Source organism: Conger conger, chromosome 4, assembly GCF_963514075.1.
Source record: "Conger conger chromosome 4, fConCon1.1, whole genome shotgun sequence".
In the NCBI taxonomy this organism is placed as follows: domain Eukaryota; kingdom Metazoa; phylum Chordata; class Actinopteri; order Anguilliformes; family Congridae; genus Conger; species Conger conger.
In genome coordinates this window covers 15,465,570-15,478,321 of record NC_083763.1, presented here as the reverse complement: position 1 = coordinate 15,478,321, position 12,752 = coordinate 15,465,570, and the positions used below count along the sequence as shown (strand labels likewise).

At 42.6% G+C, this 12,752-nt stretch overlaps 1 protein-coding gene across 5 annotated transcripts in view; it reads left to right on the top strand.

The window, feature by feature from the left end:
• The window catches only part of syde2 (synapse defective 1, Rho GTPase, homolog 2 (C. elegans)), a 33,524-nt gene extending 23,564 nt beyond the window's left edge, over positions 1-9,960 (top strand). For 3 of the 5 annotated variants that reach the window (XM_061240440.1, XM_061240436.1, XM_061240441.1), the window contains exons 5-7: positions 4,477-4,658; positions 5,166-5,397; positions 7,691-9,960. In XM_061240440.1, coding sequence (XP_061096424.1) covers positions 4,477-4,658; positions 5,166-5,397; positions 7,691-8,262 — 986 coding nt within the window. In that variant the 3' untranslated portion in view covers positions 8,263-9,960. The other 2 variants (XM_061240437.1, XM_061240439.1) reach the window with 2 other exon arrangements.
• The last annotated feature ends 2,792 nt before the right edge of the window (positions 9,961-12,752 follow it).

Below are 12,752 nucleotides of genomic sequence, written 5' to 3'. Positions count from 1 at the left end.
TTGCCGGACGCTAACTTTTCAAATGAACTAACGTTAGCTAACGTTTGTGGCGAATAGAAAAAAGTTAGGTAACATTGGTCATCTTTAACGCACGTCGGGCCATGGATCTCTGTCTCATTTGACTGAGGCGTTCCAGGGCGTATTGTGTGCACACAGACCTACAAATGGAAAGAGATGGTGGGGATGCTCAGATTTTCCCTTGCAGTGTAACACAAGGAAACTTCTGCATCATCTGGATTTCTTTTAGTTTAGAGAGCCAATGGCTAAGCTTTCAGCTCCTGTTTGTTTTGTTTTGTGTTTTGTTCTTTAACCGACTAAAGAGCCAGGCTGTCCTCTGTTCTGAGAATGACGTTGCTTCACCTGGCAGTAATTGCAGGAGCAGTAGATGGAGCACCTTATTGTGGCCAGCAGTAAAATGAGCCTTAGTTTTTCCATTCTAAACAGAGCTGCAAATGTACTGGTCAGGAAGTTGTTGTTTTATTTTTCGATGGTCAGGGCAGTGTGTTGATGAGGCTGAGTGTAAGAGGTTTGTTGGTGTGGATAGGGCCCAACTTGTGTCCTGGATCCTGACCCCCCCCCCCCCCCCCCCCCCAACTGTGTGAAGACATGGAAAGTCATTAACAAGTGCCCCCTTTGTTACCGAACAAACACAGATGGTATTTGACTCATGCATTGGGGATTAGCTGAACTCTGGGCTGGCCAGGAGGCACCCTGGATACAAAGAGGTACAACTTTGTGTGGGTGTCAGAATCGCACGCGAGGCAGTGGACTGGGCTGCACCCCTCTCCCGGTCAGTGCTGGGGGACAGAACAATCCACTGTTTGTTCTCACGTGCTGCTAGTATACCCATCCATCTGTTGGTCAGGACATAAGGTCAGAAGTGGGTCTGGGATGCTGGATATTAGAAGTCTAAATGTATGTAAGAACCACTAGTGTCGGTAGTGGCATCCCTGCACACCCCATGTTCTTGGGCAGGGCTTTCATTGGGGCTTCACTGTGCTTTCATTTTAGACGAGACTAGTCCAGATAGGATTCATTTGACTGGACAGTGGTTGGTGTAAGTTATATAGAAACTGGACACAATATGGATTCCTCAGTGCAATTATCACTATTGACTAGAAGTTTGGAAATCACCAATAATTTCTCCATACAAATAGTCCTCAGTGCTTTTGCAGGCTTTTCTTTTAATCTCACCCCACTGTTCTTTTCTTTGGACCTTGAGCTGAATGCCTGTTGCCTTTTGGACACGCTATGAAAATGAGCAACACCTGCAAAAAGCCCACCTGTTTGCTCCAGAGCCCTGACCATGCCTTTGTTACAGGATTTGCTTGTGTGTTGAGTTCCTGGTCCAGCCAATAGGGGTTAAGGTTCTTTAAAACAGAGCAAATATGCAGCTGAGTCATAGCAGGCTAATGATTTACTCCCACAGAAAGGCAGCATTCTTAGTGTTCTGGGTCACTTCACACTTGCATGGGGGTTATTGGTGTTTATATTAAACCAGGTCGCTGTTATTACAGATGGAGTCACTCAGGTTGTGCAGGGAGAAAGGTTTTTTTTATTTTGCTGCTATCTAGTTACTTTCTTGCGTCCCCTTGTTAGAATTGAGAGGGTTCATTTTAAATTGGAACAATTAGTGTTAATATTGGCAGTGTAGAGAATGTAAATGATGTAAACAAGTAGCTTTTTGATTAATTCTGCTTTTATTTGTGTACATTGTGTGTACTTAACCACTTGGTAAGGATGTAATGTTATCTTAAAGTTTGTCTATGAAAATTGTGAATCCTATAATGAAGTTAATGTCAAACCTCCACATGAAGTTGTTTTATTGCAGAACCAATGATAAAATACATGTTTTACCAACAACAACAAAATTGGCATGATATCAAGTGTACAGAATTATTTTTCGTGTGCCCTAGTTAATCAGTTACTTCTTTATCAAAGAGCACTCTGCTGAAGTACTGAGAGGGTGGTTTTTCTGTCATGTTTTGTGGAATAATAAATATTTTACTTCTAAAAATGTACCAAGATGTATTACCTCACCATATTAGTGATAAAAAATGTGCTGATTCATGTCCTGTGAATATATAGAGAAGCTATATAAACACTAACACAATTTCTAGGCCTACACCACAACAAAATATATACCTGTCACTATGGATGTAGTCCATGAGACTCCACTTGTAAATGTTTACCGTGGTAGTAGACTGTGCAAGGTCTTGTTCCTTACAGGAATGAAAGACTGTTATTTTGCACTTTTGTGGCTGCTGTTGGTTTGGAATGAACAAGCCCAAGATCACACATCTTTGCCGTTGTGTTGAGACATGTCGGGTCTTGATTTAATGGAGCATGGTGGTGGATCAGACGCTGGAGTAGAGACCGCTGCTAATAGATCCTGTTGTGCATACTAACAGCAGAGTTTGTATCCGCAGGAAGGAAAAATGTATTGGGTCTGCGAGATGCCAAATACTGTAGCTGTTGATACTTGACAGTCATTTCAGAAGAATCAGATTACACAATGTTTTTCTCAGTTGTACAACTTAGCTGGAAAGTGTTTTTTGTTTCCTTTCCATTTTTTTTTCTTTGGCCAGTATGTGGCAGGACTGTGGCACTAGGAGGCTACGGGGATTGCTGGTGAATTTCTCCAAACCATTTATAGTCTTGTAGGAAGTTTCCATGGTCTTGTTTGTTGAGATTGATGTATAGTGACTGCAACAAAACTAAGGAAAGATTTATTAGTTTCAAATGGCAGGGAACTGGGATCAAATGAATGAATTTCATTTCTTAAATAGCATTGATTAAGAAATGATGTATGGGACATTCCTGTTCCTCGAAGCCAGCACATTAGTTGATATAAGCCCCTCCCCTCTTGCAGATAGAACTTCTGTATTCTACAGATGTTCTGGTAATGATAAATACATTTCCAGATGAATTTATGGTCGAGTAATGAGCACATTGCATAAAATGTAGCTTTCAAACGGCTTGAGCTCTTAAGTGAATGTGAGTGATGGGGCAGTCCTATGCCAACTCACTTCAATCAGTCAGAACCTGTCTTCTTGAATGTATGGCCCCCGGTGGCTTAGACTTCATGAAAGCCACTGCTGTAATCTATAATACTCTCATCACCTACTGTATATATACACAGCTTGTCAAATTTGTTTAGTCTGTTAGTTACTCGGCTAGTATTGCTTTGGATTTCGGACACCTGAATTCATGATTGTTGATTATTAGTAGTTAATGATTGATTTAAAAAAATACTTTTAAAAATATTTTACAAATGCATGGAAACTAACTGAAAGGCCGCCATCTAGGAGAGTAAGGCTCTCCCATCTAGGCTGTCGTGCAGGTGACGGGGGACCATTAAGGCAGATTTAACTGCCTATGACTGACACCCATTCCTTAAGCAATTTTGAGAGCTTTTGCTTCCATCACCTTTTCTAATCACTTTGACTCTTTATCGACTGTCAGTTACTCTGACACTTATTGAGTGCCATTTTATCAATTGACTGGGGACAAAGACCGTGCTGATCGGGGGGTAACACTCATGCTTCACTCATGATACACAGGTAATATATGGAGAAAAATAAAATGGAGTACCAAAAAGAGGCCGCCATGGTCAGGTTTTGCCATATGTAATTTTATATGTTTGGAGACATCAAGGGGTTTTGTATGTTTTGCAGAGAAGGGAAATTTGACTTCTTATACTGTATAGCCAAGAGCGTATTATGAGCAAAAGTTTAAAAATCCAAGTGGCCACACCTGTGAATTTTCGTTAAACAAACACCCATGGTCATTGTGATGGGTGCCTATGAGTTCCATGCTTGGCACTTCTGTGTGTCGTTTGGTGTGACCATAGGAGCGGTTGTACCTGTTGCAAGTCTCCATTGTGAGAGACAAATGACTTCAAACTTCTTTATGACTAGGATGAAGAAACCCATTGATAGCTTTGAATACTTTTCTAGTATTCAAAATATAGTTTTGAGTATTTTCTGCATGCTGGCAAGATTATTCTTTTTATCCTGACGGCATGTCTTTGATTTATTTTCTGTGAAGAGAGTTGGTGTGGGTTTCAGATTTGGCCCTTTCTTTGTTTGGGCCTTGGGGAGGATGTCGCAGCTGTGAATGCCACCCTCCTAGTCATCCACCACATTCTCAAGCCGCTGTATGGTGCCTGATTCCAATCAGGAATCCTACCAGACTCCATACAATACACCGGAACAATAGGCTGTCTTTGTATTTACCAAAGCCTGCCAGCTCATGCTGTCTAAAAACCTGTAAATGTGTAACAATGTATAAACTCTGCTGATTCATACAGTACTTATAGGTTTATGTCCTAGATTAGACACGATGCACTGCTCAGGCATGAGAAATGGTAGCTCTGCAATAAAATGATGCTGGCTATTGTTGTTGATTTTATTACAATGATTGTGATTCTATCGCCTCTTTGCAATAGTTTCGTGTATGGTCCTTCATCTCCAGGTGTTTTGAAGGACTACCTGCGGGAGCTGCCTTCACCCTTGATAACCAAGCAGCTGTATGAGGCTGTTCTGGACTCCATGGCCAAGAGACCCCTGCGCATCGGACCCAAGGGCTGCGAGAACGAGCCTGCCGACTCCGAGCTCACCGTCTGCCTCCTTGAGATCCTCCCAGAGGTGGAGAAGGTAACGACACCTCGGGCCAGGCGTGATTCTTAACCTGGGGAGGGAGGGGAGGACTTCAGCCTTTCAGAGTCAGGCTTCCGGCAGAAAGCCGTGTTCCACACCTTTGTCTTTGTTTAGGCTCCTTGACATTCCTGGCATGGCAGCACCTCCCAGATGACATTGGTTGAGAGCCTGCAGCTGCTGGCAGACATAAACATGCATTCATCAGGTTCTGATAGCGAGGCTCCTCGAGGGCAGTGCTTACAAGCGTGTTGGGAGCCGCCAGGTCCTCAGACCTGCCTCCCCGGCTGAATGGAGCTTTACTCATTCTGTCAAGATCAGCACTCAATCCAAAACCCTTCACATAATGGTAAACTTCAGACTCAGTGCCAGATTGGTGGCTGGAAAAGTATAGAACAGGAAATGTGAAGAGCGTTACTCATGTTTTTGATGGCTTGGGTTTATAGGCTTTATTTTGCGATCTCTTCCGTTTGTATGCTGATTTGCGCTGTCTGTGGCCGGCACTAGGTAACCCTGCGGAAGCTGCTGGACCATCTGAAGCTGGTTGCCTCTCACCACGATGTGAACAAGATGACGTGCCAGAACCTGGCCGTTTGCTTCGGCCCAGTTCTGCTAAGCCAGCGCCAGGAAGCCTCCTGCCACAGCAACCGAGTCTTCATCGACTCGGAGGAGCTGGCCAGCGCTCTGCACTTCAAAAAGCACATTGAGGTGCTGCACTATCTCCTGCAGCTTTGGCCAGGTATGCTACCCTCAACTCTTCTTCTCTGGTTCTATTTTCTGTTCCCCGTTTTTGAGTTGACAGTTTAATTTGCCCGTGACTTGTGGAGAAATGCTACAAAGCTAAATAACGGTTGGAGACCTGTTTCTTTTTATGGTGCTGAAAAGCCATCTGAGGCTTTAAAATTGTCCTGCTGTCACTCAACAAAGGACCAGGGGCAGCTGTCTCCTAGCCATGAACATTGATTAAAAACATTACCCGGGAATAATGGTCTTAAGGCTTTGATCTTAAGTTAGCAGCATGGCATTGCAAATGGCTGTTCTTTACTCTAGACCTGATGTAGTCCACTGGGTGCTTCATCATGAGTTGACAGCATGTTAACAATAGGTTTTCACAATGCTTTTCTAGATGGCAATTTCAGAAATTGCCATCCAGAATAGACACTGCACCTTGTGGTCGAACATAATATTTTATCTCTTTCTACAGCAGTTCACATCAGCAATTAATTTCACCCTCTGCCTGAGCATAAATGCATTAATGCATAGAATAGAATGTGTAACATATGAACTGAGGAGCAGATAGGCATGGAGTGTGGAATTACAACAACGTTTAGGAATGAAAAGTTGTGCAAATGTGCAGGGTCATCAGTGCACCCATTCAGACCTGTTGCATTTGGGGTAATGTTCTGCACAGTGTTTGTTCTAACAGCTGATGTGGCTGTGGCTTGAGTAAATAATACTAGTATGCAACATCCGTCTTGTATATCCACTTAGTTTAAAAATAACCCTGAATGAAATTCACTTTTCCGCTCTTGTGCTTGGAAATGTGGGTAAATGTGGCATTAATTACAGATGTCAGACATGCTACAAATAAAGGTTGCACATGATATGAAGGATGCAGAGTTCCAGTTAGGGATTGATTTTTGAACTGTTGTCAAATTACAGTCCCAGCCAGTGGAAACCCACTGACCCTCACCCACCTGAAATTTTAGACCGAATCAAGCTGTAACCTGATATGTGCATCACTCCCACCTCCCAACATCGACTTCCTTGGCTTTAAAAGCAGTGTGCACCATCTATAATTAACGACATTCCTAACCTAACCTTAGCCCCAGCGCTTCACCCTAACATTTCACAGTCATTAGGTTAAATTTTCAACCTTTATGAAGTCCTTCCTTCAGCTGCAGGGACGTGTGTGATCGCTGGGTGCTCTTGTGTGACCGTGTGTTTTGGTGTGGGTGTTTGAGGAAAGGGCAGGTGGTCAGGGAGAGATCACGCAGTTGCATGGCAGAGAGGAAAGAGGAGAGTGGGGTTGGGGGGGCACAGGAAGGCCAGTATATTTTTAGACCATCAGGGGCTCTGGCTACGTTTGAGCCCGAGAGGGGAAACTCCCCTACTAACATGATGAAGCGCTTTGGGAGTTTTTCCCCAATATCCTGGGATCAGCCACAAATCTGCCAGCTGCATATCGTTTCCTCTTTCCATGCTCAGAGGAAATAGAACTGTGACTATTTTCTGTTGCCCTGGTTACTGGAAAGCAACTACTGTTCTTATGTTGTTTTACTCCTGGGTTTCTTGTAAATGTATCTAATGGAGCAAATGTTTGAACAATTTCTTCTCTGAAAATGGGTGATTTTTTTTTCCAAACCTGGCAGGAGTAAAGCAATTCACTGCTTTATAAAAAGTGATATAATCTGCTTTATTAATGTTGCATTTCCTAGCAGAAGAATTGTGAGGTTTGATTCCATGCAATGTTTTTGTTTTCATCACTCACTGTAGGAAGCAACTAAAGGTGGCGGAGAGTTAGTTACACACTGATTGTAAAGAGGAGGCCAGGTAACTGAGCTATGGATGTGTCTGAGTGCACTACACTAAACCGAGCTCAGTCATTTTATCAGACGACAGACATGCTAACATTCTGTGATTGTGGCTGAAGGAGCCTCTCTCGTCATTGTAGGTCATCATGTTTTGACTGCAAGTGACTAGAACTCTGCTGTGATTTCATTCAACAGACTTAAAATCACCCTATATTCTATATTACACCTGATGTTTTGGTTAAACTAAGGACAGAATATGCTAATATTCTACAAGACGACAGTACACATTTGTTGTGACCTGTCAGACCAACATTTGACTCCCTAAGACTCCCCACTTAAGACGTTATGTTTTTAAAAATTCCCCAGAAATGAAGCCTTGTGTGTTGCCGAGTGGGTTTGGCATGCATCTCTGCTGCATGGCACGTGGTTCTTTCCTCAGTTATGCCCATAAAATGTATTGTTAAAAATAAAAATCTCCTGCTTCTCTCTCCCATATAGTGGTGGATCCCCACAGCAAATGGAGGGAGCTTCCTGCAGAGACGTCGGCCGCCCCGCAGTACCTGCGCCGGAGGAGGGAGCGCCCCCAGGTTCTGAACCTGAGCGAGGCAGAGATGGCCGGGGTGCTGCGCCCCAAACCGGGGCGACTGGACAGCCCCAGCAACCGCTACGCTGGGGACTGGAGCTGCTGCGGGGAGAGCTACTTCCAGCCCCTGCAGGAGAGCAAAGAGGCAGACTATGATGACGTGCCTTCAGAGGACACTGAGAGTGCCGAGGAGGGCCCGGAGAAAGAGGAGCCGGAACCTCCTACTGCGGAGGAGAATGATGGATCAGAGGAGGTGGAGGAGGAGATGGAGGATAGCGAACAGCCCGAGGAGTCCACCCATCACTTTTTTTCAAGCCAGGAGCACCTAGCCAAAGAGCACACCTACCAGGCCTACATGAAAATCCAGGAGATCAGCCCGGTTCTGAGTAACAGAGTCAACCTCAAGGATCTGCAGGAGAGCATCGACACTTTGATTGGCAACTTGGAGAGGGAGTTGAATAAGAACAAGTTCAATGTGGGCTACTGAGTTGAAGTGAAGAGATGAGTGCAAAGCGTGTGGTGGTGGAGTGTGTGGCTCAGGCCTGGTCAGCTGCATTGCTGCCAGGTACATTTCTGAGCCCGTGATATAGCACCTCTCTTGCTTTCGCTTGCCAATCTGTTTTGGGCTTTCTTACCTGCCATAGGCATTCCTACAGTGTTGTCCGGTGACTATTTTAGAGTGTTGTTTCTTTTTCTTCTTATTAGAAGAATCCATTGACCCTAAGGGGTGTAAAAGGTGCCTTAATTGTGTAAAGGTGGCAGCGGAGAGTTGTTGAGGTACGCAATGTAAACCGATGCACTTAAGAAGCTCGGGGAGCTTGTTGGAGTAGATGTAGGCTGTGGGCCGGGCTGTGGTGGACCCCAGTGGCTGCTGAGCTCTCCTCCAGGATTAGCAAAATTCTGCTGGGCTCGCTGAGGTGATTCTCATGCAGCAGGGGCCTTGGGTAGACCTGTGACCGCTATCAGTGTATTCATATGTGAAACGAATTGTACAGTTTATAAATCACAACGAGATACGATTAATGTTCACCGGGTGCTAAGACATATTATGCTTCTTCTGAGGCATGAACGGTACATGTCGTATCACCATTGAAAGGTTTCTCTGTCAATGTGTACATGTAAAGATGATAATTTTTCTATTTTTCTAGCCCCTTATATACATACGATGCACAGAGTGACACATTGTCAGGAAGATCTAATTGCCTGGGAACCAGCCATTTATTGGAGCAGTCACTGTGGTGGTGACTTCATATGCTATGACAGAGATTTTTTTACTTAATTTAACTCTTCAGTTATCCAGGGATCCAGAATTATCAGTATTTAATACAAGGAAATATATAAACACACATAAAATATACTGCAAAACATTATTTGACAGCTTATTTTTTCATTTATTCCTATTTAAATGTTCTCAATTACCTTGTAGTATTGTTGATCTATAGTTATTTCATATAATTGATTGCTCAAGCTACCTGTACACATTTCTCATGAATGTGTTGTGCTTTGAAATAATTTGTGGGACTAATGAATTTATTTTAGCTGTAAAATATAAATATATATAAATATATGCATATTCTCAGAAAGGCTTTGCTGTTTCTTGTTCTATCTGTACATATTTGGTATGTTTTTATTTAGTCAGTATGAACTCTGTTTATGATTGTTGGTTTAAATTACGGAACGTTACATGGTCAAAAGCTTTACAGTCAAAACAAGCTCATTTTATCCCTCACTGTCCAGGGTGTTTATAGTTGTATATAGATATAATTTTGTTGTTCCTTTTATTTTCCTTTGGCAGCTGCTCACACAAACATTATTCAACTGTAAATTTTAAATGTAAAAAATTAATTAAGTTTGTCCCAGAAACATTTTTGATTGGGCAGTGTATGACTGTATTATGTCAGGATGTTTTAAAAGTATTGTGAGCATGTTCTAGGTACTGCCACACGTCACTGCAAGTGAAGTGGGATCTATGCCATTGGAGCAAATCTCTTTTCCTTGTCTGTGGTGTCCAGTGCTGTGTAATTGTACAACGTGAGCTGGCTCTGCTGTTCTTGTATAAATTCATTCCTCACAGCTCATTATAAGAACGGCTATATAAATATATGTAATCATTTTTTTTTTTTTTTTTAAAGAAACCTAATGTGATGAAAGTATCACAGAGCGTTAAGATATTACTTTGTACTGACTGGGAAAAAATAAATGTATTGTCATATTAAAGTATATATTTCATGTTGATTGTGTTCTTTTTCAGTTCCTTGCAAACTGGTTTACTCTCGAGCAGACAAATGGTCAAATCTGATTGTACGTAACCGGATGTTTCTCACTAGTACGCTGCTGTGACGCAAGTACCCAGCTGGGCCCTGAGGGCCGACTGGTGAACTCTTTTTCAGTGACACACTGTGATGAAGCTGGGAAGGGTGGTTGTGGATACCTTTGTTGCTGTATGTTTCTGTAGTAAAGTGCAAGTTCTGTACCTGTGGGGAATCCCCTCTGGAATTCACCCACCTTCCTTATAAATTCATGCTCCCGTCATGCTGCGCTAGTGATTATCCAGTGCAATAAAAGTACACTAATGAGCACCTTAGCACACAGTACTGTGGAAATTTTCATCTTTGCACCACGCTGTGCGAAATGATGCTTCTTGATGTGGTTTTTATAGACTCACTCTAAATGGTGTATGAAAAGAGTGTAACATGAGCACTCTGGGGCCCTTCAAGGTGTGTTTTTATAGCACTGAGGAACAGAGGAAATTTCCTTTGGCCATTGAGGCCTGGAAAACGGTTTTGTCTGGTGGAGAGCCAAACCCTTCAACCAGTACTCCGAAGTGTCAGCCTTATAAAATTAGAATTTAATTTGTTACCTCCTCTTTCATGGACTTTATACCAGCTTGGGTAGGTGGTGGAGGGGAGGCAGTTAGGAGGTAGTTTGTGTTGAATAGTGAAGATGAGGGATAAGGGAGTGAGATGTGTCTGGAAACAAGTGTCTGGACAAGTGTCCCACCCTCTCGAATGCTTTGACATCCAGAAATCTTCAGTGTACCCTAGTATTGATCCATTATTTTTCTCATTGTAGTAGAAATTTGGCTGACTGTAAATTCATTTTAAGAATTTGCTTGCCTTTCACAGTACAAATGAGTAGTCTGATTGGCTCCTGAGTTGGCTGGGAAAATATTTGATTAATTACAGGTCACTTCTGCATTTTAGCTAAATTCCTTCATTACTATATGGTTAACTACCATAAAATTTACATATATTTCACTACATTACACTAAATTGTTTAGTAATTCTGTTTATACACTACATAAAGGCATGTTTTGGTGGGTTATGTAAGCAGATGGATATTTTAAATCAGCTGCAGTTAAAAAAAAAAAAAAAAACCTTCTGGCTGTTATGTCAATTTATACTGTTATTAAATATCAGGCAGTCTCCTCCAGTGAACTGTGCTGAACTCCTGCTCTAATTTAATTTCAGAGTGCTTTGGGCACTTTTATAAACATTCTTGACAGCCACCTGCATGTGTGTGAAACAGGACTCCGCTCAGCGGCGGTTGGTTGTGGCTGGACAGTGGGAGACAGTTGACTGTCTGCCATAGAGAGATAATCTCACAAAGAAATTTGACCCCCTCACATTTGCACAAACAGACCTGGGAATGCTAATACTTAGAGCTCAGAGAAAGCTTTGTTTTCTGCTTTGAAGATGTTTTTGGAGGACGAACATATAGGCTATATAAAAAAAAAAAGATGAATGACTTGCTACCATAACAACATGATTATGCTCATTCAGCCCCCCATCTGTTTGCATGTTATATTGTATTGGATATTGGGCAGAATAAGCTCTTGGGAACTTTAAGCAGCTCAGGAAGGACATTCCAGGTCTGGAGTGTCCTTCAGTAGCAAGTGTACTAATAAAGGCAAGGGGGAAAAGGCCATTTGCTTTTGAAGTTTTTCTTCTTTCTTCTCTCTGAACCTGGTTTCTACTTGGCAACTCATCTAAGGCCAACGTGGCTGATCTCTGATGAAACACTGACAGACACAGTTGGTGACAGCGTCCAGGAATGGAGAGAGAGAGCGGCGCTCAGATCCGTAAGGAGGGCCTCACACGCTGCGGCCCACAGTCTGCTCTGCTGCGGGCCTTCAGGCCCTGACCTCCAGGATTAATTCCCTTCCACTGTCACTCAGACCCTGTGTATTTCATTGTAATAAGGTTAATCCTGCTTGAGTATTGCACTCGGAAACTCAGTTGCTCATTCGCTACCAAGGAAAAAGACAATTGCTTCACGTTGTAACGAAGTCAGGAATTTATATTATATACATGAGGGACTAAATTAACTTGTGTAATAATACAAAGAAAATGCATCGTTATCAAGCCATTACCATCACCCAAGATATTTGAAACAGATGAAATGTAGAAGCAAACCTAATGATTTTTCAAGGAGGTTATGATGTCATGGTTTGTTTTTAGGCATGGTATCACTGGCCTGCTTGGAAGTAGTGACATGGATCTGGCGTTGTTCCTTCAGTAATGTTTGAACCTCGGGTTACAGGTGAGTCTTTGGAGTGAAAGTGAGACACTCCGGCCACCTTGTTCTGGCAGAGCTGGGGGCAGTTTGAATGACATCAGACACAGCAGCACCTCCCAAATGTGGAAAGTAGGACAGGAAAGGGGGAGAGGGTTTGACATCATTCTAAAAATAAAGGCTGCTTGAGATTGCAATGATTCTACATCCATGTTTCACTTTTAACTCCAGCGTGATTAAATATTAGTTCCTACCAATAGTTAAAACACAATTTCAATGTTATGTGTGTGAACCAAACAGCCCCAAGTCATACGTGGACAAATACACCCACCTCACAAGAACATGGTGTAGATTTGATGCATTAACATTGATCTCCTGACTTGAAGGTTTAATGTATCTTTTTGATTGGCCCAGGATATTTTAGATATTTAGCTAAGTTTCTAACAACTGCCAGCTTTACAG